Here is a 26,622-nt window from a genome sequence, read left to right on the forward strand (position 1 = left end):
GCCTGTGAACTCGCAAAACTGTTGACTCACGGTAAGAAAAACATACAGGGACAGCAAAGGAGCTACTCAGGACTCTCTTGCTGGGCCAAGGCTTTGCCAAAGACTGGATTATTTTTTAAATCTATTTTTGCAGTGAAAGGAAGCCACAGGCATCTGAGTACTGGCTTCCCAGCCCGACACCTCATTTCTGCCAGTGCATGGAGAGTGCCTTCTAAAAGGTTCTTCTGGTCTGTCGGTGGGTATGAAGCGAGATGGGAGTGTTTGGGTGGCTTTTGTTTTTGTTTCCCAACTCTCTATCTTCCGGGTATTTCTCTTCTCCAAAGGACACTGTGTCCCCACCACAGCTACTCCTGAGCATCTCCAAACACAAATCCGGATTCATTTTGTAAAGATTCATGAGTGAAGGCTTGTCCTGTATTTTTGTTTTCCCCAGCTATAGTCTTCCTGTGCCAACAAAAATGAGTGTATTCGTGTTTTATTTTTAAAAAACCTTTTTACAAATCTTCAGTGGCTCTTTGAGTATAAAATATTCATACCTTGACTGCAAATTATGGTTGGGAACATAACCACTCAACGAGTACTTTGAGTTCAGATTCATTTCGGATTCATACAAGCAGGGGAGGAAAACTTTGGAAATACAAAGTGTCCTTTAAAGGTGAGAAAACCTGAATGAAGAAATGGGAGGAGGGGTGGCCATTCCCAGCCCAGTTGAACGCCTTTGCCACAGAGTCAGAGTCATTTAGGGTTGTAGAACAGGCTTTGGCAACCAGCAATGGAGGCAGCAGTACCGGACACTGGAATTGAGTATCTTCTCCAGCCATGAGCCCTTGTGGAGAGTCAAGGTAAGCCAGCTCACTCTCACTGTCTCCACTACATCTTCTCCCTTGCAGTCCTTGCAGAGGCTCTTCTAAGCATCTACTGCAGACAGCTAGAAAGCTGATTTCACTACAGATTTGGAAGCTGGGAGAAAACGATCCAGATATTCAAAACCCACTTCTTAGTTTCCGTGAAACGATACCTGTCAGGTCTGGTTGCAAATCATTTTGCAAATGCAAATGCAATCCCCCAAAGCTTTAGGACCTTTCCTTCTAGGGCATCCTCTTAAATGCTGTCAGATATTTTTTAGAAGGAAAATGTTACTTTGGTTAAAGCCTTGAGCCTTTTAGGATGGAGGTGATTTTTCAAATGGCAAGTTTCATTAGATAATTAAAGGGAAATGTGCTACCATTTCTGAAGCTTGCCAGACTGTGAGGTCTTTGATAGGCACAGACTTTGTGAGAGGCAATCCTCTGGGCCTTAAGGTTGCACTTGCTAACATTTTAGCTGACCTGACTCGGCCTCTCTTGGGAAGATTTCACTTGACTGAACTTCAGAAGTGGAGGAGCCTTTGAACTGGTATGATCTAGAAGTATTGGTCCGGTTTCACCCATCTTCCTACTGGGCAGTTGACCTCATTCAAGGTGGCAAATGGAACCCAGACACTATTACAAGTTTCTCCCATCACTTTCAAGAAAGGATAATAGGGGCACTTTTCACAAGAATGCAGCAGCAGTCTCCCCAGACACACAAAGCCCACCTTGGGGGAAGAGCTTGTTTCTGAACTCTACTATGGCCAGAGACTGTCACACTTAGAAGGTCAAGCCTAAGACCCAAGATACCTGTCAGAGCTAGAAGCACTGGGAAAAGCCTTCTTCTGAATGTACACCAAGGACAGGGATTTCTAGCTAAGACACTTAGTCCTGGAGAAAGTAAACTCCAGTGGATTGTCCTTGCTGACACTGGGTTTTTCTAACAGTGCTTGCTCGATGCCCATCATGTCTCAGTGACCAATTTGAACTTAAGCCCTAACCTGCAATGTGGCCGTGTTTGGACAGACTTTTAGGAGGTAAACAAGGCTAAATTAGGCCCTAAGGGTATGAACCTCATCTGACAGGCTTAACGGCCTGATATGAAGAGAAAGGGAGGGAATGTATCTGACCAAGTATACACTCCAAAGAAAGCTCATGTGAGAACAGCGAGGAAGAGGCTGCTCCTGTAAGAGTCCCACCATGCTGCACCCTGATTTCAGAATGTTAATTCGCAGCTCAAGGATCTATGAGAAGATACATTTTGCTCTGCATATGTATGGATGCATACATCCATAAGTGTGTGTGTGTGTGTGTGTGTGTGTGTGTGTGTGTGTGTGTGTGTGTGTGTGTGTGTGCATGTTGTATGTTTGGCAATGCCAATGATCATACTCTAGGTCTTATGCATGCTAGGCAGCACTCTACTATTGTTACATGCCTAGGCTTGGTTTCTTGGAACAGAGTCTTGCTATAAAGTTGAAACTAGTCTTGAACCTGCTACAGAACCCAGACTAGTCCCAAACTCGCAATTCTTTCTTCTCCCAAGCTTCCAATTGCAGGTGTCTATCAGCATATCCATTCATTTCTATTTTTTTAAGTGCAAGGGGGAAATGGAAGGGAGAGTAGAGGGAGAAAGAGAAGGGAGAGAAGAAAGAGGGAAGGAAAAAGGGTGGAAAGGCAGGAAGGAATTGCTAAAAACAGAGAGTCCATGAAGTAGAAGGCTTGCAGACATGTACGAACGGGCCAGTTAAGGCTGGTATTGTTCTATCTCAAGGGATTAGAATGCGACAGACACGATATCAAAGTCCCTGCCCCAACCAGCCCAAGAAAATTCAGCTCTTACTCCTCACCTAAGGTATTTACCATTCAAGAGCCTTAAGACCTGATGCTCAGTCTCTATGCCCTAGAACTTCAGCCAATAAGAAGATAAAATGCTTTCCTACTAGGTCAGTTAGCCGATCACTACATCCTGCTGTGTCAAAGCTGATAATAGCCAGTAGGTCCATTGTCACTGGTTACTTTGTCTCCTCCATGGGCCTGCTCATTTCCTACCCCTGATAGCACTTTTTTTTTTTGTCTTGATTCTAAGTGTTGTTGATAATTCCCATTCAGCCAGCCTCAATGAAACCAAAGCCCTTCAGCTTTTCACTCTAGCAGCTGAAGGATGAGTGTCAGACTAAAGATAGATACCTGCTCCCTTTTCTACAGATAAGAAGGAAGAAAAGGAAACCAAAGTTCTAGATTCCAGTCCCCTCCTCAGGCCCCTGGGTCCCTTCCCCTGGTATTGGTGCCTCAAACCTCGACTATCCCAATGCCCTTCTTTCTCCTTTTTTCTGGAATACTCTTGCTCTATGTATTCTAGACGTTTCTAGCGTGTTGATCACCTACTTCATGATCACAAGGTTTCTCAGCTTTAAAATGAAAAAAAGAAAAGAAAAGAACTTAATTTCTGGCTGGAGAGATGGCTCAGAGGTTAAGAGCACTGACTGCTCTTCCAGCGGTCCTGAGTTCAATTCCCAGCAACCACATGGTGGCTCCAAACCATCCATTATGAGATCTGGTGCCCTCTTCTGGTGTGCAGATATACACGGAAGCAGAATATTATATACATAATAAATAAATAAAATCTTTTTTAAAAAAGAACTTAATTTCTTATCCTTTCATCATTGAATAAAATCTGGGCCAGCACCTTCTGATGGGCGTAGTGGCACTAACGTCTGCCACCTCTTTACACTCCGCCTGTGTTAAAGCCCTCCCAATCACTACATCGCTAAATCACTACATTGCAGCAGGCCTCCTGCTCCAAACTGTGCAATGCATGGGTGCTCATCATTTCTCCCATCAAAATCTAGCCTTAGAGCAACTTCTCTAAAACCCTCAGATCCAATCCAACAACTTCAAAATGTTTTGTTGTTATTTTTCCAACAGGGTTTATGCACCCCAGGCTGAGCCCAAACTCACTACCTTGCCACATCTGTCCTCTAACTCCTGGGCCTCTTGCTTCCAGTACTCTGAAGTACTGGGATTACAGATGTACACCACCATGCTCAGATTCAGTCCAGCACTGTTGGTATTTCTGACCTGGCAACCCAAACTGCCATGTACTAGGTGAATTAATAGGTGTTCACTGACTTGGGAAATCTGTGCAACCTCCTGTAGTAGTTCAGTACTAATCCCTAGCATAGGTGTAGACTTTGGGAGCCCATTCCACATAGAGGGATATTCCCTGAGCCAAGACACACAGGGGTGGGCCTAGGCCCTATCCCAAAGGAAACGATAGACTCTGATGACACCCTACGGAAGGCCTCACCCTCCAGGGGGAGCAGAAAGGATATATGATAGGTAGGGTTTCAATTGAGGAGGGTTGTAGGGGAGGAGGAGAGGGAGACAGAACTGGGATTGACATGTAAAACAATCTCGTTTCTAATTCAAATAAAAATAAATAAGTAAATAAATGGGTGTTCACGGCCATTAAGGGACCAGGTCATATTCCATGTTTTCAAAGAGCTTTCTTACATAGAAGATACACAGTAAATGTTGGTCAAATGGAAAACAAGCAGTTACAATTTTATTTATTAGACTATGCCCTGTACTCTTGTTCACTTTAACTGTCAATTTGACACAGTGCAGAGTCATTTGAGAGGTAGACCTAAAATGATAATTGCTTGAGTTAGATTAGCCTCAGGACATGTCTGTGGAGCACTGTCTTGATTATTAATTGATGCAGGAAGGCTCTGCCTACTGTGGACAGCACCATTCCTACCTCCTGATATATATATGATCCTATGTAGGAGGGACCCAGGAGGCTGCCAGCCTCCAGGTTCTTGCTTTGAATTCCTGTCTCCACTTTCATTAATGTTGGATTGTGACTGGCAAGTGAAGGCCAACTAAACAATTTCAAGTATCTTTTTTGTTATCACAGCAACAAAACAAGGACAGCCTGTATCCATCAACTTCAACTGCTATAAAAAGAATAGCCACACACACACACACACACACACACACACACACACACACACACACACAAAATTCTCTGCAATAATGTACTGGGTCACTGTAAGTAACACATACTTGGTAGCTTAAATAACAGAAATTTCTTTTCTATTTTTTCAGTGGTTTTGAGATTGAACCCAGAACCTCATATATGTTAAGCATGTATTCTATCATTAAGCTAAAGCCCCAGTCCAGAAATTTATGTATTTTTTCTTACCATTCTTGATACTACAAGTCTGAGATCAATGCATTGGCAGGGCTGGTTTCTTTTGAGGTTTCTACTGGTCTTATAGGTTACTAGCTTCTGTCTGTGTCTTTGCACAGTTCTCCCTGTGTGTGTACCTGCATCCTTTCCACCTCTAATGAGGACATCAACTACACACATTAGGACCTATCCTAATGACCTTGTGTAACTTAATTATCTCTTTAAAGGTCTTACCTTCAAATTCTTCTCTCTCTCTTTCTGAGGTAGATGGGTCAGGACTTCAGTACAAAAGTTTTGAAGGCACACCACTCAACTGATAACTATGTGCATGCTTAACACTTTAGAGACTCACATATAGTCACACATTATATACATATTATATATATACATACTATATATATATATATACTATATATAAACAATATCTGCCACTTTTTGTAACAAGTAGTAACAAGGTTATCAAAGGAAGCAAGGATTCAGATGTCTAGAAAAAATGTATAACTTTGTGTACTACAATGTTATCTTTTAACGACAATGTGTGGTTTGCTGTGGCTGTCTGAGGTACAGCGTATGGTATAAGGTATATGAACTAATGCTGTTATGTTGGAACAGTGAGAGCTAGTTTTATTTAAGTTAATTGATATTATGCACTACTGTTTCTATATGTCAAGAAACAAAGTGATGTCATTCCTTATAACTAAACTCAGTTTTGAGGCCCCTTCTCCTTCTGGACCTGCTCATGGCCTGGTTAGGGAGACTACACACACTAATGGGAGAAAAGCCATCCCCACTGTGGCTGTATGTTCAGTGTCTGCCATCCTGTTACCCTGTCTCCTCTGAAGTCATTTTCCTACCCAAAATGTCTACGCTCTGTAACATGAGTTCTGGTAGGTCTTAATAGTAAAAACTCAGAGTCAGATACTGGGGTTAATGCTGAAAATCACAGAGCAAAGCGGTTAGCCACTAGAGAGTTCTTTACCTCTACCAATGCTCTGACCAAAGGGGAGATCCTGTCCTCAGACTGCTTAGACTACACTGTTCCTCAGTCTGCACTGCCTTCTCCCATCTTATATTCCTCTTTGCCCAGCCATATGCCTTCCTGTCTGCACCTCTTTAGTGCTAGGATCACCTTAGTGTGAGCTCTATTTATCTTTTAGGCTGGATCTATTTCATGTAGTCCAGGGTAGCCTTGAGTTAACAGAGATCTGTCTGCCTCTGTTTCCCAAGTGCTGGGATTAAAGGTGTGTACCACCACTGCCTGGCCTCTATGGCTAACTAGTGTGGCTAGCTTTGCCCTCTGATCTTAAGGCAAGCTTTACTTGTTAGATCATAAACAAAATATCACCACAACCCTCTCATTCTGCCTCTTCAAGGGGCTTTCAGCCTTAAGAAAGTGGTAACTGAAGAGGCCTTGTCCACTTGCAGGTACTGCTGAGTTCTTGCTAACCCCAGGTGAGGGGCCTCTTTCTCTCGGTGGGCACAGACACCATTCTCCAGTGCCACTGCTCAACACTGGCCTTGCCAGGTTCTTGGGACCACTGTGTGTTCCCCTTCCTGAGTAACTATAGACCATCAGCCTGAATCATGACTCGGAGAGCCAAACATTTGGTTAGTTTTCACCATCAGGATCACCCACACCTTCCTTTGGTCTCCAACACAGAGTTACCATCAAATAGCCTTAGCCCACAGGTCCTTTCACCCCTAGCTCACAGAGCTGGCTTTAAGCCGCAAACTTAAAGGTCATTAAAAATCTTACAAAGGTGGGCTTTAAGCCGCATAGTTTTGGGCCCACGGCCCCTTACAGAAACACACAGAATGCATGGGTGGTAGGAGAGGAAGAAATACAAAACAAAACATAGGTGTAAAGACCCTATGAAAAGCCAAATTTATGCTTGGCTTTGTAGCATATTAGACTATCTCCTGACACTTGGGAGGTTAAGGCAAGAAGCTCCAACATTCAAGGCTAGACTACACTACATAGGTGAGATCAGTTCAAAAGGTCTAAAATCAAAGAAAAAATCAATAAATAAAGCCCATTCTTCCCTTACTGTTTGCAGCTGCCAGGCTTTGTTGGGTATTTTGGGGGAAGGAAGGAACTTGTACCCAGACGTCTTCAGATTCTAATAAAACATCTAAATGGTCCCCCACACACCCCCCAACCCCCAGCTGGATTTTGTCCTGTGGGAGAAAAGCCAGGGAAGGTCCAACCCGTCACTTTCCTCTTCTTCCTCTGTCTCTTCTGTCAAGAATCAACAAACTTGCCAGGTAGTGGTGGTACACACATTAATCCCAGCACTTGGAAAGGCAGAGGCAGGCGGAACTCTGCGAATTCCAAGCCAGCCTGATCTACAGATCAAGTTCTAGGATGGCTAGGGCTACATAGAGTTTAAAAAAAAAAAAAAAAAAAAAAAAGAATTGGAGCGCCTTCCCCACCTACTCCTTGCTTTCTGGGCAATGATTTTAGGACACATACTATGACAATTTCCCATGGTTTATGTTCAAACTTTGAAGTCTGAGTCTGTCAGTCCTTATTTTTTTGACCCCAGAATGTAACATTTTTGTTTCTCTTTCTTGAGAACTTGGCTTTCAAAATTATTTTCTTACTATGAACTCAACATAGGAAGATTTAAAGGACTGGGGGTGTAGCTCAGTGGCAGGATGACTACCTACCATGCACCAGGCTTTGAGTGTGACTCCCAGAACCCATAAAATCAAGAGTAGTGGTGTGCATCTGTACTCCCAACCTCTGGAGGTGGAGGCAAGACAACGAGAAGCTCAGGGTCACCCTTTACTCCATAGCCAGCATGAGTCTAACCTGAGGTACACAGACCCTATCTAAAGAAAAGACAAAATTTAAGTCCTTTAAAAAGTCAGGGTCTATTTTGTTCTTGTTTTTGTTGCTTGAAGGATGATTCCCTTGACTAACATACTGGCATCTCTGAGAAGCTGATAATACATGTCTATTGTCACCATTCCAAGGTACAATGCTTTAGTAATTTCATGCATACTGAATAACTGATCTGGGGCAACTTGTAATCGTTACCTCATGGCTTCATGTTCATAGTGGAAAAGAAGATAATTTATGTAGGTCAAAGAAGGCAGTGGTCCAATATCTTCAATAATAAACATTTGTTCCTGGTTAAAGAGTGTCTTTCTAAACACCAAAACCCAGAGGAGAGTCAAGCCCTCTCTATGCCTTGAAATAGGTTTACTGGTTTGTGGGATAACTTTTCCAAGCTTCAAACTTGTACTTCCCTGTGCCCATAAGCACCAGTGTGTCGGTAGCCACAGCTGGGCAAAGTTTATACTCCCCCATCACCTCATCACCCTTGGGCTCTCATCAGGTAGTTGTCCTTGCCTTGTTCTAAAGGCAGGCTTAGTGAAACCAACCATCTGTCAAACGATTGTCCTACATCCAAGATGCAGAATTGGGACAAACCCAGAACAAAAGTCACAGCCTCAGAGATAAGCAAGATCTTAACCTAAATTCATGCCCTTCACTACTATGATTCATCAATTTAAAAAGTATTACATTTTCTTTATTCTTTAGCATTTCATACATTTACAATGAAATATGACCACATCCACACCCACCCATGTTTCTTTCCTACAATTCCTAAGTATCTCCCAATATGACCTCCTCTCAACTTCATGTCCTTTAAAAAAAAAAAAAGTGTGTGTGTGTGTGTGTGTGTTACATGTATATCTGGTGCACCACATGTATGCCTGGTGTTTGATGAAGCAAGAAGGAGATGGTGGTTCCCTTGGAACTGAGTTTATAGACTTCATGTCATTAGCCACCATGTGGGTGCTGGAAACTGAGCCTGGGTTCCCTGGAAGAGCAGCCAATGCTGTTAACCATTGAGCCATCTCTCCAGCTCCCAACTCCCTTCCCTTTTTAAAATATCTCACTAAATCCAACTAGTGCTGCCTTTGTGTGTGTGTGTGTGTGTGTGTGTGTGTGTGTGTGTGTGTGTGTGTTATTCACTGGAGCATAGGTAATCAATTGGTGCCTCGACAACCAAAAATAAAGAGGCAGGGTGTGGTAGCACACACCTTTAACCCTACACTTATGAAGCAGAAGCACGTGGAGCTCTATGAGTTCCAAGGCCAGTCTTATCTAGATAGTGACTTCCAGAGCAGCCAAATCTACATAGTGAGACCTTGAAGAAAAACAAAACAAACAACAAAGAATGGTTCTTCTTCCCCCAGTAGCTAGCAATTGCCAGTATCTCCCCAGTAACTGGTGGGACATGGAGAGGACCACCCCCATCTATGCCAGAGTTGTGGCTGGATTATTATGTGCAGACCAGCAGTGGATACCTGCACAAGATCTATATATAATCAGTCATTCATCAATGGTTATCTTCAACTGTGAACACCTTTAGTTTAAACCACCTGTTAGGCTATAAGATAAGCCTCAGGGAGGGGCATTTACTGACAGTGCCCTCAAGGAAGGAATGTCTGACAAGGGGCTGATTGAGGACCCTTGGGGACAGGGAGGCAAAGCTCTCCAGACATCAAAGGTATTTCCTAGTAGAGGGGTCCAACCCACTATATTGACACAGTTGCAGAGGAGGTGCTGCAGATGAGTAAGAATAGGATAAAGAAAAGCTGAATTTTCCCCAACCAAGTTCTGCTCCCAAAAGCATTTAACAGTGATTTCAACATTAAGTACTGTCACGTTGTCACCTTTTCTTAAAAATTTTTAAATAAATTCAACTACAGTTCTCCCAGGTGCAAGCAAGGATGTGCTGTAGGCGCAATACAGATCACAGAACATTTCGTGGTAAACTTTCCATGATTTGGGAAGCAAGAGGTTGCAGTCCCAGTTAGTTTTCCAGCACAATTTTCTCATGGGAAGTAACATGCAATCGACCTATGCAATCAATGATCTGCATAAAATTGGAAGATTTTTTTCACCCTTGGAAATAAAGGTGACTCTTAACCAACTGTTTAAAGAGAAGACACCAGCCTCATCATCTACCTGTCAACATCTGCACACATCCACATGTCCACCAGTTAGTGCAATCTCAAGCGTTCCACTCAATCATATCTTGCCTCCCAAGTCCAGCCAAGATGGAAGTCTTGCTCTGACGACTTTTGATTGGCTGTTGCTGGGATCAGGTGTCCAATCAGTGATCCTGGAGAAGGCAGCCCCTGCACAGACCTCAGCTATCAGGAAAAACAGGGATTTCCCTGTATAGGGCCCCGAAGAATTCATTATGTGGACTCTTCTGAACATGGCTTTAGACACGCAACTCCCTTCAGTGCTGCTATACTCGGAATGGAGTCCTTTCTTTTTGTGCTCTGATCATAAAGTCTAAAGCATTGTGTGTGTGCTCCCAAGCATGTGTATTTGTGCACGCATGTGTGTCTGTCTGTGTGTGTGTGTTTCAACTAAAGGACAAAGTTAAGACTCTACTTACCCAATACCATCCCTTCCAATGTCACTGAGTTTTTAAAAGTTAAAGTGATTCATGTCTGACATAAAACTCACTTATTGGAAAGGCTGATTGAAGAGTAATGTGTGTGTGTGTGTGTGTGTGTGTGAGAGAGAGAGAGAGAGAGAGAGAGAGAGAGAGAGACAGAGAGAGAGAGACAGAGAGAGAGAGAGAGAGACAGAGAGAGAGACAGAGAGAGAGAGAGATCAAGGGAGGGAGGGAGGGAGGGAAGGAAGGAAGGAAGGAAGGAAGGAAGAAGAGAGGGAGGGAGAGAGCATGCTAACTGGTCTTCTGACTGACTTATGACTTAAGGTCTCATTAGCCTCATGGGGATCTAATCAAAGGCTTAGGGTAAAAGTAAGTCTGTGCCAGGGAAGTGAGAGTTTTTGCAAGGAAGGGAGAAATTCCATCAGAGCTTTGTGGAAATGGCCCTGGAAATGGGATGTCCCTTCTCACATGTGGTGAGAACTGTGTGTCCTGGTATTTTGCACACAAGTGCCTAGGGCAGAAAATTGGGACTGCTTTCTCTGTGGTCTGTTTCTCTCTGTGCCCTCAGGCCTTTCCGGCTGTCGGTGTTTGGGAGAAGATCCAGGATTTCTGTGGGGATTTTCTTTATTTCTCATTCACATCAGGTCAATCACTTCACCAGAAAATTAGAAGCAAGGCAAAATGGCTTACCTCCTCAGGTAGGAGCAAAGTTCATCATGGCTCAGTCCCCCAGCCTATTCTCTCATCACTGAAACTAAAGGGTTTCTACTTAGGCTGGGCTTTTCTGCCTTCAATGAATGAATTCTGTTCTCAGGAGCATCTCTGTGAGGACAAGTGTGCCTCTCCATTCTGTTTCTTGCTGCTGACATTTGGGTGTCATTGGCCTCACCATCCACACTGCTAACATTTGAATGCGATTATGTATGGGTTACAAAGCTTTCTGGAAAATTTGCTTTAATACACCCAGAGGCAGTTGGTGGAATATAACTTTTGGTGTCTGCCTATGATTCATAACCCATTAATTTAACACTTCCCATGTGGAAGGTTGGTTCCATCTTGAAGGAGTTGGAGGGAACTGATGGCCTCCACAGTCTAAAAGAAAACAATTCAGAGACCTAGAGCCCATGATGATATTAATATTATTGTATGCCTCCTAGTCTCTCTCCAGCACACTAGTCATTCCTTGAAGATACCATTCAAGAATCAAAGCAAAACCACATTTAAACCTTACAGCAACTCAAAGACATCTGTATTATTCTTGTCTAGCGATTAAAGAACCCAGGCTTAGCAGAGGGTCTTTCTAAGCCCTTGACATCAAGAAATAGAGATGCTAGAATTTAGGAAGAGGATTTTGGGTCCCCATATTTTCTACAGTTAAGGGTATTATCTGACCCTACACAGAAAGCACTAGAAAGATCTAGAAAATTAAGACCCTCGGCAACAACTGTCAGAAATCACAGGAACCTGTTTATCCCTACTCATGCTCCTTTTTTCTTAGTAGGGACAACTCAGGAGCTTACTGTCCTCTGGCCCCAAGAGGCCCTAGCATGATTTAGCCTCAGGTGGTGCAGGACCCTTTAGTCAATGCCCACCTTTCTACCTCACCCCTTCTAGATATTCCTGGGCCAAATACCCTGAGTCTTACTTAGGCTTTTTTTTTAAATTATTATTTCTGTGAAAAGATACCATGACCATGGCAACTCTTATGAAGAAAGCATTTAGTTGGGGTGGCTCACTTACGGTTTCAGAGGTTTAGTCTACTATCACCGTGGGGAGCACGGTGGCATGCAGGGAGACATGCTAGAGCTGACAGTGCTACATCTTGCAGGCAACATGAAGTCGACTGTGACACTGGGTGGTATTCTGAGCATAGGAAATCTCAGAGCCCACCCCCACAGTGACACACTTCCTCCAACAAACCCACACCTCCTAATATTGCTACTTCCTTTGAGTTTATGAGGGAGGGCCAATTACATTCATATTATCACACCCGCTTATATTTTTATTTCACTTGATGTTTCCCTGACTCTACTGGCTTGGAATTTTCTCGAGAGACAGTTAGGGGCCTAACCTACCACAGGGGTCAACTTCATCTAGAATCAGACTGTCTCCATTTGTGCTTAGTGGAAGCCCAAGAAAGTGGTCCATCCACAAACTCACCCTCAATACCTGACTTAGTGTCGGCCTACACAATAACCTATAAGTTAGGTGAAGTGTATTTATTTAGTTGTCTGAGCTAGCCTGACCTGATCAAGCCTCTGTACAAGCTCGAATTCAGAATTGAATGTGGGTCACCCAGGATGAAGCAGGACCTCACATCTGGAGCAAAGATGATCCCTGAGAGACTGATAGCTGAAGGTAGCTTGTGGCCTACACTCCTCATAGTAGAGCAATTGGTACAGTACTTCATCTGTGCCCACCCACGCAGTGACTTACCTTCTGTCTAACCCTGGGTCCAACTTCCCTTCCCACCACCTTGCTGAGGAAGAGCCTTTCCAAATATGCCCTGACTTGTTTCCTAGGCTGCTCATTTCAGCACTCAGGAAGGGGAACCAAAGTCTCTAGCCTCCAACTCCTCTGGTGGCCTTGTAGTCTCCTACCAGCTGGCCAGCTTTCCCAGGAAGCTGTTTCTCCAGCACCTGCAGCTCACTGCCCTCTATACATCTGTACAGGCATTTTCCTCCACAAGAGGGGCCCTTAGTCCTCCCCTTTCAGCCTGGTAGACCCTTCCCCTTCCTTCAGAGATTTGCTTTCTTATCAACCCACATGCAGGAGGTACTTAACCCTCTCAGTCCAGGACCACTAATAGTTGCTGCTATCTGAGGGACACATGACCTTGCTGCTGTGATCTGGCATTATGTAGTGGTTATCTTTCTTTCTGGTCCACTCTCAGTTCAGTGACCTCCTTGAATACATGCTTGGCACCTGTGAATCTTGACTGCATTAGGTATATGGGTGATGAATGTGGTCTGAGTCACTACAGGAACATGGAGAATTATGCTTTTAAATGAGGGCCAAGGCTGCAGTGACAATTGTTGAAAGGCGTTAAGAGCCTTTGTGTGGTATAGGGAGAGTGCTTGCTATGATTCTTCATCATAGATTGCCCTTGTTATATTCACCTAGGCAGTTGCAAGTATCTGGCATGGGTAAGCCCTTTGACCCCACAAGGGCCTTTAACCAATGACTAGTAAAGGGTTGAGCCTTATCTACTTATCCAGAATCCCCTTTAGGATGAGTCTGAGCTCTTCTCTGTGAGACTTCACTCATTCCATCCTCACCAGTGCCAATAACTTCTGTCATTTGCCATCTTATAAATGAGAAACGTGAAACTTCTTTGCAAGACCTAATAATGCACTCTCACCTCTTAGCGTATGGAATTTCTTGGGCTTTAGGCATCACACTAACAGTAGGGGAATGGATTTCATACCCTAATGCAAACATACATTTATAACAGAAAGAGATTCTTCAAGACTACACATCATTGTCATGCAAGATGAATGGGGAACATTTATTCCATTCTTCTTTCCCTTATGTTTATTAAGTCTAGTGAAACAATTTGCTCTCACAACAAAATAATGGGTCATTAATAGAAGTGTCATCAATAGAAGTTTGAAAAGCATGGGGCTAGAAATTTTTGTAAGCTGATTCTATCCAACCCAAACTAGTGCATATTACAGTTATATTCATCTGTCCTATCTATAGTCCACCCATCACTTACTAGCACAGAGAACCAACTTTACACCTGCATTTTTCATCTGAGGAAATCATAATCCCTCACTAACTCTCTGTTCCAAAGAATCAGTATATACAGACATCTGTTCTGTATTTACAAATACCATGGGCATCCCCTTGCTTTTGTCTCTCTTCTGCTTGGGGTCAGGGTAGTGAAAGAATGAAAATTTTCCTTCAGACATTCAATTACAAAAACAACAAAACTATCCACATGCACTAGCAAGCGTGCACGCACAAGCGCGCGCCACACACACACACACACACACACACACACACACACACACACACACTCATTGAGAAGAATCACTGTCAAATTCAAGTTCTTATTTCTGAAGAGCTCACCCAGCATACATACAACAAGAAATGGGAAGACAGAGAGGCCCCAGACCCCACACCCCTTATTTCCGGGCCTGTTGTGAGCACTGCAGTCCATGACCATAGACAGTTCGAAGTTATACTATTTGCCGTATTTAATTTTCTTCTGTAGTCATAAATATTAATCAAGTGAGGCCACATAGAACCTACACTTCAATCTTTTCCCTTCCTGAGCACCATAAACAATTAGAGCCAAGACGATGGAAGGTTCTCTGGTTCTTTAAGCTGTCTCAGACATCCACTTTTCCTTTCTAAAAGTGGTTCAGGTTTATTAAGACCTGTCCATGTTTTTCCTTCTCCCAGCCCGTGTGCTTCTGATCTGATTTCTCTTCAAAAACACAGAAACTGATTCTCCAGAGAGAGGCTTGCTCCTTTTCTCTGAAGCAGGGTACCTTTTGATTAATGAAGGACAGAAATACATGTAAGCAACCCAGTACCTATCCAGAGACAAAGGTCACATTTCTCTGATTTTGTTAAAAAAAAAAAAAAAACAGAAGATGCAAGTAGAAAAAAATTAGGCAGTCATAAAATAAATAGTGGGAGCCCTCTCCCATTCTTCCCAAATCAGCTTCTGGGCCTGGCAGTGTTGACAGTTTGGCATGCAAACTTCATAAGTTTTCTGTGTAGTGACAGGTTTGTTATTCTTAAAAGCAAACTAATCATTCTGTGACTACTTAACACTTCATTATAAAATGATTACTGGGACAGAGCTCAGCATCATAGTACCTGTATGGTATGCACAAGCCTAGAAGTTCTATCCACAGAATAAAATAAAATATATATATAATAAGTAAACACCATATTACATATTATGACATATTATAATTTTATAATAATAAACATTTATATTACACAATATAATTATATTATAAATAATTATATCATATGCATATCATACATTATATATCACATATCTGTGCATAGAACACATGCATATAATATGTAACATTATATAATTAAAAATAAATAATATAAAATACAGATTTTGTAGACATTTATATCATTCTTTAAAACAATGCATGAAAACACCTCTTCCTAGAAAGAGCTCTAGCATATGGGAGGAGAAATACAGGAATGAAATGATAAAAAAGAATGCTGTTTCCAAATTTAGCATGACAAAGGGGAGGACAGAATGAAAAGAGACAGAGAAGTATGTAGAAAATTGTGTTGGTCTGACTATGAGACCTGGGGAATGGGTGTCCAATCTGAGACTCCCATGGGCCAGTCTAGCTTCTCCACACTGAGCATCTACTTAGCACCTTATTTGGAGATTAGGAAGGATGAATGCATGTTTCCCACTTAAAAGGTGTAGCTGAACCCTGAAGATTTTGAAGGTGTAGACTTATTAATAGAACCTTCTCTGATGAACACGATCCAGCACTAACATCACACCTTCCATCTAGCCCCAGAAGTGCCTGCCCTCTTGGGTGATTTAGTAGTAGGACATGAAAAAGACAGCTAATAAATAAGTTTGCATTTCCTGTCTAGTTCCACCTAAATGTCTGAAGAAAGTACATTAATACAATGTCTTTCCGCCATTGGTCTAAACTCAGTGGACTTGTATATAAAACCTTTGCATAAATAATTACCCACAGAAAAGGTGTTTTGCTTTCCTTGTGGAGGTTCTGTCATAAAAGAAAGGAGTTTGTCCCAGAAAGAATGCTTCATTCAAACCCTCACAATGGAAAGATGGTCTTACCACTAACAGGGAAAGTATATTGCAACTGAAATAAGAGTCAGAAGCAGCCTGAAGCCTTGCATTTTTTTCACCTCTAAGACTTCCATTTCAGCTCCTAAACTTTTCTTTCTGCCTGTGTGTTAGAAAACATTTGGATGGCATGCTGAGGCTAATGGAGGAATTCTCTGTGATGTCTAAAAACTCCGTCGAAGTGGCTCTTAGCCCTTTTCTCACACAATCACAAGCAGTGTGGTTTCAATATTGTGCCACATTTTAGGGAAGAGATTCTTAGAGTCAGTAGCCTTCAAAAGAGGACTGGTATTCCTCCAGGGTGAAGAGGCAAACTTCATTGGAAACTCAATAAACAGGCTTGTTCTTGTCACTTTCTCATTCTTTTGATCCTTGCATTTTGTTTCTTAAATGTATATTAGGATGATGATGAGGGTTAGGACCCTTGGCCTTTGCTCAGGGTTGGACCACCACCCACTGACTGCCTGGATTCCCTGGGCATCTTCCTTACAGAACAATGGTAAAGGAGTTACTTCCTCTGTGGCCATTGGCTGATGTGGTGAGCAGTAACAGAGGCTTTGCTTCTGCTGTTTCTCCATCCTTGAAAAATACCTATCAGTGTTGCAAATTTATACTTGCCATAAATTTATACTTGCCATAGATCTCCGTCCTTTCCAGTCAACCAGGGAGGTCTCCATCTCTGGAAAACATGCCCAGGTGGTAGGGGGATGTGGGCAAGCTAACAATGCACCATGGGGGAGCTCTGCTTTAGAACACTTGCTGCAGGGGCCCAGCTGCCTAGGGGTCATTTCCACAGTTTGTGGACAAGTGATGCCCTGCAGAAGCTATCCAGGAGAGTGAAGAGAGGACCATAGGAGGGCAAGTATTCAGGCAATAGAGAACTGGCAGAAACTGAAGAGGGGCCTCCAATTCTCATTTCATCGAGTGACCTCTCACCACCTGCACAGGACTGACTGCAGGAAGAGTGAGAGAAATGGTCCCAAAAGGATGAGACCACCTGTGGTCAGTGGCCCAGCAGCTCTGCCCATCTGGAAGGAATGCTAAATCTACCTGCTGAAGCAGAATCTGCATTTTAACAAGATCCCTGGGGGATCCCTATGCACATAAAAGGTTAAGGAGTGTGTGTGTCCCAAGCCCGGTTAATTAGCCCAGTATCAGTGAGGCCCTGTAGCCTAATTTAGTGCCACCCCTTAGAAAGCTGCATTGGGAAGGCTGGCCCACAATCCTTCCGTTGGGATTACTTTGGCAAGTACAACTGAAACAGCTAATATACAGACACATGTATCACAAAGTCTTAAGACCAGCATTTGTCAGACCTGACAAGTTTCTCAAGCCAGTACCACCACAGAGCAGTAGCACATCCTTCCTAAAGCCAGAATTCAAAGCTAATTGTTCATATCCTCAGTGGTAGAGTAAGTCCTTGTTCAGGGTGGCTGTGAGTGCAATTCATAGCATTATCACCTCTATCACCATAACCAACCAACCAAACACCAACAACAAAAACCTGAAAAGAACAAGCAAAACCCAACACCTTAATGAACACCAGTAGGTAGCAAACATAGCATCCATTATGTGAAAAATTGATGTGATATATGACGAGAGGACAGAGTTGGAGATGACAATGCTCTTTGTGTAGCCACTTTGTGTCAGATCTGATCTGCGATTGTGTCCTCTACAAGAGCACTGAGTCCTTGGTTTTCCTGTTTCCTGGTCCTGTTGATTTTGTTCAAAACAGACAGAACCTATCACCTTGGATTTTAGTCTATATTTTGTCACCTGAAAGACTAGTTTTGAGTGGAAGAATTTAGGTTCTCCCACTTAAAATTTCCTGGATCATTGTTGGAAAGAATCCTGAAAATATTAAGAGATTGGAATTTTGTTTGTTTGCTTGCTTTTTCTTTTTAAGACAAGGTTTCTCTGATTAGCCCTGGTTGTCTTAAAACTAACTCTATAGACTAGGCTGGCCTCAAATTCAGAGATCCACCTGTCTCTGCCTCCGAGTGCTGGGATAAAAGGCGTGCATCACCACTGCCCAGCTGAGGTTGGAACTTTTGACAGAAAAGAAAGGGGAAGAAATAAGGAAGGAATCAGGATTGGTCTCTATAAACAGGTGGCATTCCCTGTGTGTGCACCACCTGGAATAGAGTAAGAGCTTGTTAAATATTTGCCAAATGCGTAAGAATATAAAATTTCCCCCCTTTATTGTCACTGTTAATATTGAAACAAGTTGTGTGCAGATATTCTGTGTTTATAACAAGCCCTGCATGACTTTGAAATGGAAACAAAGATGCTAAGAGCACTTCCCAAGTCTCAAACTTGAACTCCAGGCCTTGCTGCCCTGGGCCAGGTCTTTGCATTACTCACTGACTCTTACTTACTGGGAGGATATTTTCCTATCCAGTAAGTCATCAGTGGTTCCATAGATCTGATGGAATCTCTTCCAAATTAGTTACCCAAATAACACAGAGAAAAGAAATGGCCTGAGTCTGTTAGTGACTTCCCAGGACCTCTGTCCTTTATGAAGTCCACTATTTACCTTGTTATCAGGAATATCTGGTATTTCACCCAAGTACAGCATGCAAATGAATGAAAAGCTCCCGGGGCCACAGATGTGTCCCTCAGCAATGACCTTTTTCTCACTTGCTCTGTTGTTATTGCCACCAAAAGTCATCATCTTGTATTTTTATCTTTTCCAATTATTTCAATCACCTGCTATAAGAGCCTTACATACCAGAAACATGTTAAAAGTGCAAGAATGGTGGGCCAGGTGCCAAGTGTATCCCAGAAATACTCCTCAAATTCTTGGCCCAAATGGGCAGAACACTGGCTTTCGGTAGTGAGCAAAACAGATGGAGTGCAGTCTGTAACTGCTCTACTCAACCGCTGAGATAGCCTATAAATGACAAACATTCATAACTAAAGCCCAGTCTCCGAACAAGCTCTACGTGTATTAAAAAGGAGTGTGCCCAGGGCGGGGGTGAGGTGGGGTGGGTGGAGTGTCTGTGTTTCGAATGAATTCAACAGAACCTTAACCCAGATCACACCTAGTCTTCTGTCCCCTGCTCTGCAATGGGACCATGCTGGGAATGCCCCCTGTGGTTGACATCAATAGCTCTTCATTTCCTTTCTCTGAAGAGCAGAGAGCATCTGCTGACACCAGTAAGAGGGGGAAAAAGTTTTAGCAAAATCAGAGTCAGTTAGAACGATGGCTTTTCTCATTGTTCCAGGATGAGAAAGGATTCCGGGATGAGAAATGAGTGCCTAACTATACAAATTGTTTTTCCAAGCTTTCCTTATTGTGTATTCCATCATAATCTAATAAAAGAGGGTGCAACAGTAAAACGATATAGAAAATGGTATCACTACTCTGCAGAAAAATGTACATTGAAGACACAGTTCTACTATCCAAATCCGCCCAAAACAAATTGTTTTGTTTTGTTTTGATGCTAGAGAATGACCCCAGGGCCATGTTCACACAAAGCACATTCTCTCTTGGAGTTACATCACCACCCTCATCAAAGATAGTACTATCATATTTACCTTATCATTATTTTATCCCTGGTCTTTCCACATAGATCTTGCCACAAGAGACAACACAGCTTATTAAACTTAAAATCTTGCTTTTGTCTCCACCTCACTTTTATAGACATTTTTTTCTGTGTTTTTACCGAACTGTGCAACTTATTGACTCTTTACTTCATCCGCACATATAAATATCCTTTGGTGATGTGTTCATGGCTTTTAGTACTCCCTATAAACAAATGTTTCGACTTAAAAAAAAAAGGAACTATGAAAATCACAGCAGAGTATTTGAGAGTGTACACAAGTGCTATGTAGACAGATCCTGGGGGGTGGGGGGTCTGGTTTTTAAAAATAAGCTTCAGAAATAACACATCCACAAAAAAGAGAAATGTTACCTATAACCTTGGGTATACTATATAGATTTTTTTGTATTGAGATTTGGGGTTCACCCAGAGAAGTCCACCGTGTTATATAAGGAGGAGCTGAGTTCTGTTTAATGATGTCCTAGCTGGTTTCATTGACAAACAACTTTGGGAAGCAGTTTTTGCTAAAGGACACCGGATCTCAGTCTCTCTCCGGCGACAGCAGGATAGTCACAATTTGAGGCCAAAATCAGAGGGGCCCCCTTACCGCCGGCGCTGTGTCCAGAATAAAAACAAACCTAGAACCAGTGGCCATTTGTAAGGAAGCTTTACCGGCCTCTCTGCAGGACTGAAGAAAGGGCGAAACCGGAGGGCGCAGGCAAAGGAACTCTTTGTGTAGCTCGGCCCCAGGTGAGGTTTAGACTGTCGGGGATCAGAGCAGACATCTGTGTGTAGCCAGAGCTCCCGAGAACTTTTTCCTGGAGAGAGGCACCTGGGGCAGTTTACAGCATTCCAGCCTGGAACTTTAGTGCCAAGGCTCTGAATAAACCTTTAGAAATCGCAGCCGCTCTGGGGAGGACCAGCGTATGCTCCACTAGGAGCAAGCGCCGGCAAAGCTGGAGGCGCGGGAAGAGACAGCGAGCCGCCAGAATGTTTCCCCTCGTTCCGCAGCTGGCAGGCTCTCGGCTCCCTGGCTTCTTACTGAAAGCCGGCCGCCGGTGGTGCTTGGAGGGTCGCAAACCAGCCACTCAAATGTTCCAGGTGGCGTCATATGCAGACCGACCCTTTCTGGGAGCTAGGAGACAAGAGGCGGTTTGGATTTGCTCACAATTTCAGGGTCCTCCAGAAGGTGCTCTCGGGTGAAGATGGGGTGTGATACAAGAAGAAAGTGAGCAGGGGCAGCAGCTTCCCTATTAGGAGTCCAAGGATAACTCGGGACAGGGGTTGACCCCCCCCCCGGGAGCCTCACGGCCGACAGGGGGCACCCTGTCACTGTGGAAGTTGGAGCTTAGCGCTGCGAATATCTGAGCACGCCCCATCGATGCTTCAGGTGAGGGTGGGAACTTGCAGGGCTGTCCTAAAGAGGGAAGCGTGCTTTGCTCCGCAGATCCAATCTCCCAGCATTTGGTAGCTAATTTTACACGTGGAATAATTTCCATGACCAAATTTCAACTAGGAGCACAGTAATGCAGCCCATAGCCTTAAAAAACACCCGGGCATTCAACAGAGAGGGGTGGGAAAGAGAGGGAACAGGGGTGGAGGGAGATGGAGAGAGAGAGAGAGAGAGAGAGAGAGAGAGAGAGAGAGAGAGAGAGAGAGAGAGAGAGAGAGAGAGGGGCCCAGAATATTGAGAATATTGGTATCCCCGCACTAGGGAGGCAGAGGCAGGCGGATCTCAGTGAATATGCGAGTTCCAGTCAAGGAATAAGCTAGTTCCAAAACTGCCAGGGCTGTTATACAGGGAAAACCAAAAAAGAAAAGTGGGGGGAGGAAGACAGGAGGAGAAGGGGAGGCAAGGGGGAAAGATTGGTATATTGAGTTTCAGTTCCTGAATGAAGAACTATCTTTGTGTTGGGGGAGGTCCTGTTCTTCATTATTTAAGATCTCTGTGGACAGAACGGGAATGCTTAAGGCTCTCCCTTTCTGTGTTTAAGGCTCTCTCTCTCTCTCTCTCTCTCTCTCTCTCTTCTCTCTCTCTCTCTCTGTGTGTGTGTGTGTGTGTGTGTGTGTGTGTGTGTGTGGTCACATACCTGTATCTTTTGCTTTGATTTGGGAAAAACAGGTCCTTTTATAAACAACATGTGCACCCCTCTTTTCCTGTAGACAGCCCACCATCCTTGTGGGCCCTGGGGGAGATGTAGGGCATCTGATTTTGTAGGGCATCTGATCTGATCACTAGGGGAACATGCCAGATTCACCATTCAGAGCGAAAGCAGGCCTTGCCTTTGGGGAAAATTTCCCTGCACCCCTTCATAGGACTTGTTCTGTAAATTGCCCAAACTCTGCAAAGGGCACTATCCATGCCGCATATTCGGTCCAAAGGGACGTCTTCCTCTGCCCATCCCCAAGGTTCACCCTCCAGTCTGATCCTCATGTAGGCTTCCATGTTCAAAGCTCACCCCAGTGACTGCCATTTATCTATTCTCTGCTCTCACTACTCACAACTCTGAACATCTGGATTTGAGCCAGGGACCAACTATTTCCCACTTTTCTTCATCTCTGAGGCAGAAGAGTTCAGAACTAAATCCCTACATTTCGGTCACATTTTCAGAACCAAGAAAGAGTGTCCTGCAAGACCTGCTACTACAAAATCTTGGCTTACCCTAGTCTTGGTAGCAAACAATACAAATGACATACTTGGCTGCTTTTGGTTTTGTTTTCTGAGACAGAGGTTTGTCTGTGTAGCCCTGGACATCCTGGAATTCGATCTGTATGTAAACCAGGCCTGCCTCGAACCCAGAGATATGCCTGCTTCTGCCTCCCAAGTGCTCGGATCAAAGGCATGGGCCACCACACTCAAATGACAATCTTTTTTTAAATCCCAGAAGCTGAAGAGAAAAGAAACTGAAAATTTCAAATTTTATAAAATAGTCCCGGCCTCGACAGAAAAAAAGAGGAATCCTCCTGAAATCATCCCATAAAGCTCATTATTGATTCCTCCCCCACCTCTTTCTCCCCTCCTGCCCTACCCCCACCACTGACTGCCCTGTTTGTTTTAGTTACGAAATGCTGTGGGCACCTTGGATTTAACTGAAAAGTAACCTTGAAACACCGAGGCCCGCATGTCAGAGGCAAATCGCAGCCTCCCAGGCATTGGCTGCAACTAAGCAAGGCTCTCCCTGCCGCCTGGGGTGGGTAGCCAGAAAAAGGTCCCAGGTAGCTGACAACCAAGGCGGCCAGACTATGCGTGCCCTGCGCGCCACCTGAGGCCACTCCAGGATTTAACTGTAACAGGGAGGGGCCTCCGGAGCAGCGGCCAGCGAGTTAAAGGTGTGTACAGTTTTTCTAAATAAGACAGCTCTTAGCAAATTGGCTGTCACCTGTTTGTTGTTTTGACAGGGAATGAGCGCCGACAGGAAAGAAAGCCGGAATAAATCAATCTGGCTAGCCTCGGCTCTGCGGGGCACCGAGGTCGTCCGCGCCCTCGGATTGATGCCCCGGGTGCTCAGGGAGAAAAGGGGGGTGGGGCAGGAGCAGGAGTCCAGAGCTTTTCCAGGGGTGGCCTGATCCCAGGTCCCTGCGTCCACGGAAGACTCCCCGTGGACGCAAAGAAAGGGACTCCACCAGGGCGCCCCCGACTCTGCTTGCAGGTTCGGGTCTTGGGAGTGCAGGCGGACAGCGGGAGCTGGGCTAGCTCTGGGCGGGGAACGGCAGGTGCTGAGAGCCGGCCCGGCTTCCTCTCACCTAAGTGTGAGCTGATTATTCAAATGGGCTGCCCGGGGTCTGGGGATTGGAGGCCTGCGCCAGCGCGCCGCGCTATATCACCAGCCGCCCACGTCACTGCGGCACTTGTCCGCTGTGCGGTCCACACCTCCTCCTCCCCCTCCTCTTGCTCTCCCCCCGCCCGCCCCCGCGCCGCTAGCTTCCCGCCGCCTCCCGGCAGCTCCACACTGCCAGCCTCAGCCAGCACCGGCAGCCCCGGGAGCGCGGCGACGGAGGGCACGCCCGACGGCAGGGCTCGGGCTCCAGCCTCCTAGGTTCTTTGGCCCCCTCCTCCGCCAGCCACCTTCCCGCCCACTCCCAGCTACCTCCCGCGGCAGGCCGCGGGAGAGAGAGGAAGTGGAGCCCAGAGAGAGAGGGGGAGAGAGAGAGCGCGAGCGAGCGCGAGAGAGGGCGGGAGGGAGGGGACGGTGCCTTAGCTGACTTTTTTTTTTTAAGAGGGTGGGGGTGGGGGCTGATTGCTGGTCGTTTGTTGTGGCTGTTAAATTTTAAACCGCCATGCACTCGGCTTCCAGTATGCTGGGAGCCGTGAAGATGGAAGGGCACGAGCCATCCGACTGGAGCAGCTACTACGCGGAGCCGGAGGTAAGCGCTTGCCTTCGCCCGGGGAAAGTGGGGTGGCAGCTATCTCCGCGTCCCCAGCCTCGGCACGCTCCCTTCAGGGGCAGTCGCCCCCCCCCCACCTCTAGTCTTCCTGGACAGCCGCCTTTTCCGCCCTCCTTCGACTCAAATGGGTCTCTTTTTTATACGACACACTGTTAGCCTTGAGATAATATTAACTTTGTGATCAAATATTGACTTGCGGCGCCTCCAAATCCTCTTCGTGGCCGAGCCACGCACTATCCTAACAGAGTTATGTTTGGCAGCGCGCGGCTGGGGAGGGGTGGGAGGTCGGCTGGCGAGGGGGTGGGGAGCTGGAAAAGAGAAGGTGGGTAGGAGTTGGGGACAGAGGTGCAGGCAAAGAGTCAAAGACTGTGGACAAAGAGAAAGTTTGTGGCTACGAAGCCCGGACACTAACAGTTCCTAGCCGATTTGGCGGTCCCTTCCCTATTCCTCCACGCAATGCCTCCAACTGCCCACGGGCTCTGCGCAGCCACTGCCCTTCACTCCCCTGTGACTAAGGAGTGGGGTCCCAGTACGAAGGTCCAGAATAGGGGACACTGGGAGTATTACCACTTGAGATCGCCCCAGTGACGTTCCAAAGGTGGCTTTTGGCGACCAGGGATAGCAACAGAGATTTCCAGTCTTGGTGCTGACTCAGTATGCTACCCGGGGGCGGCGGGGGTGGGGGGGTTGGTAGAGTCTCTGAGGATAGTAAAATCCATTTGGGGCGCCTGACTTGGTGGTGGTCCTGGGCACCGATATTCTAGAATCTGGGCGTGAAGTGAGCCACAAGTCCCCTGGCCACCTCTCCTCGGATGATCACCCGTACTGCTGCTCTCTTTGAGGTACCGAGGACTTGGTGTTGGTGGATTGGGATCCAGAGAAATAAAGAGATCCCCAGAAGCCTCCACGAAGGTGGAGGACTAGGTCCAACTGGTGTGTGTATGGAGGCGGGGGTCTGACACGCTCAGCCTAGGTGCTAACCAGTCTCCTCCCCGGGCTCTGTCCTCAGGGTTACTCTTCCGTGAGCAACATGAACGCCGGCCTGGGGATGAACGGCATGAACACTTATATGAGCATGTCCGCGGCCGCTATGGGAGGCGGTTCCGGCAACATGAGCGCGGGCTCCATGAACATGTCATCGTATGTGGGAGCTGGAATGAGCCCGTCCCTAGCTGGCATGTCTCCGGGCGCGGGCGCAATGGCGGGCATGAGCGGCTCAGCTGGGGCGGCCGGCGTGGCCGGCATGGGACCGCACCTGAGTCCAAGTCTGAGCCCACTCGGGGGACAGGCGGCCGGGGCCATGGGTGGCCTTGCTCCCTATGCCAACATGAATTCAATGAGCCCCATGTACGGGCAGGCGGGCCTGAGCCGCGCGCGGGACCCCAAGACATACCGACGCAGCTACACACACGCCAAGCCTCCCTACTCCTACATCTCGCTCATCACCATGGCCATCCAGCAGAGCCCCAACAAGATGTTGACGCTGAGCGAGATCTACCAGTGGATCATGGACCTCTTTCCTTTCTACCGACAGAACCAGCAACGCTGGCAGAACTCCATCCGTCATTCGCTGTCCTTCAACGACTGCTTTCTCAAGGTGCCCCGCTCACCGGACAAGCCCGGCAAGGGCTCCTTCTGGACCCTGCACCCCGACTCGGGCAACATGTTCGAGAATGGTTGCTACTTGCGCCGCCAGAAACGCTTCAAGTGTGAGAAGCAGCTGGCGCTGAAGGAAGCCGCGGGTGCGGGCGGTGTCGGAGGCAAGAAGACAGCTGCTGGGACCCAGGCTTCGCAGGCTCAGATCGGAGAAGCCGCGGGCTCGGCCTCCGAGACTCCGACTGGCACCGAGTCCCCCCATTCCAGCTCTTCACCATGTCAGGAGCACAAGCGAGGCGGCCTGGGCGAGCTGAAGGGAACACCGGCCTCCGCGCTGAGTCCCCCAGAGCCGGCGCCCTCGCCTGGGCAGCAGCAGCAGCAAGCTGCAGCTCACCTACTGGGCCCACCTCACCACCCGGGCCTACCACCGGAGGCCCACCTGAAGCCAGAGCACCATTACGCCTTCAACCACCCCTTCTCTATCAACAACCTCATGTCCTCCGAGCAGCAACACCACCACAGCCACCACCACCATCAACCCCACAAAATGGACCTCAAAGCCTATGAACAAGTCATGCACTACCCTGGGGGTTATGGTTCCCCCATGCCAGGCAGCTTGGCCATGGGCCCAGTCACGAACAAAACGGGCCTGGATGCCTCGCCCCTGGCTGCAGACACCTCCTACTACCAGGGAGTGTACTCCAGGCCTATTATGAACTCCTCCTAAGAAGATGGCTTTAGGCCTGGCTAGCTCTGGCCACCAGGAGAAGGACCAGAGAAAAGAGAGGCTGCCTGGAGACTTAGA

The 26,622-nt window shown here is 46.0% G+C and overlaps 1 protein-coding gene across 1 annotated transcript; it reads left to right on the top strand.

Moving 5' to 3' along the window:
- Positions 1 to 24,113: 24,113 nt before the first annotated feature.
- On the top strand, positions 24,114 to 26,544 carry Foxa2 (forkhead box A2). Its single transcript, XM_027421584.2, has 2 exons — positions 24,114 to 24,200; positions 25,231 to 26,544. The coding sequence occupies exons 1-2, from the start codon at positions 24,114 to 24,116 to the stop codon at positions 26,542 to 26,544; spliced, it is 1,401 nt and encodes a 466-aa protein (XP_027277385.1).
- The last annotated feature ends 78 nt before the right edge of the window (positions 26,545 to 26,622 follow it).

The sequence above is a fragment of the Cricetulus griseus genome, chromosome 6 (genome assembly GCF_003668045.3).
Source record: "Cricetulus griseus strain 17A/GY chromosome 6, alternate assembly CriGri-PICRH-1.0, whole genome shotgun sequence".
Taxonomy (NCBI): Eukaryota; Metazoa; Chordata; class Mammalia; order Rodentia; family Cricetidae; genus Cricetulus; species Cricetulus griseus.

Excerpts from the sequence above, each read along its gene's own strand:
- Foxa2 (XM_027421584.2), top strand. The coding sequence starts at position 24,114 with ATGCACTCGGCTTCCAGTATGCTGGGAGCCGTGAAGATGGAAGGGCAC. Across the intron at positions 24,201-25,230 it reads GCTACTACGCGGAGCCGGAG|GGTTACTCTTCCGTGAGCAA; the intron begins GTAAGCGCTTGC and ends CTCTGTCCTCAG.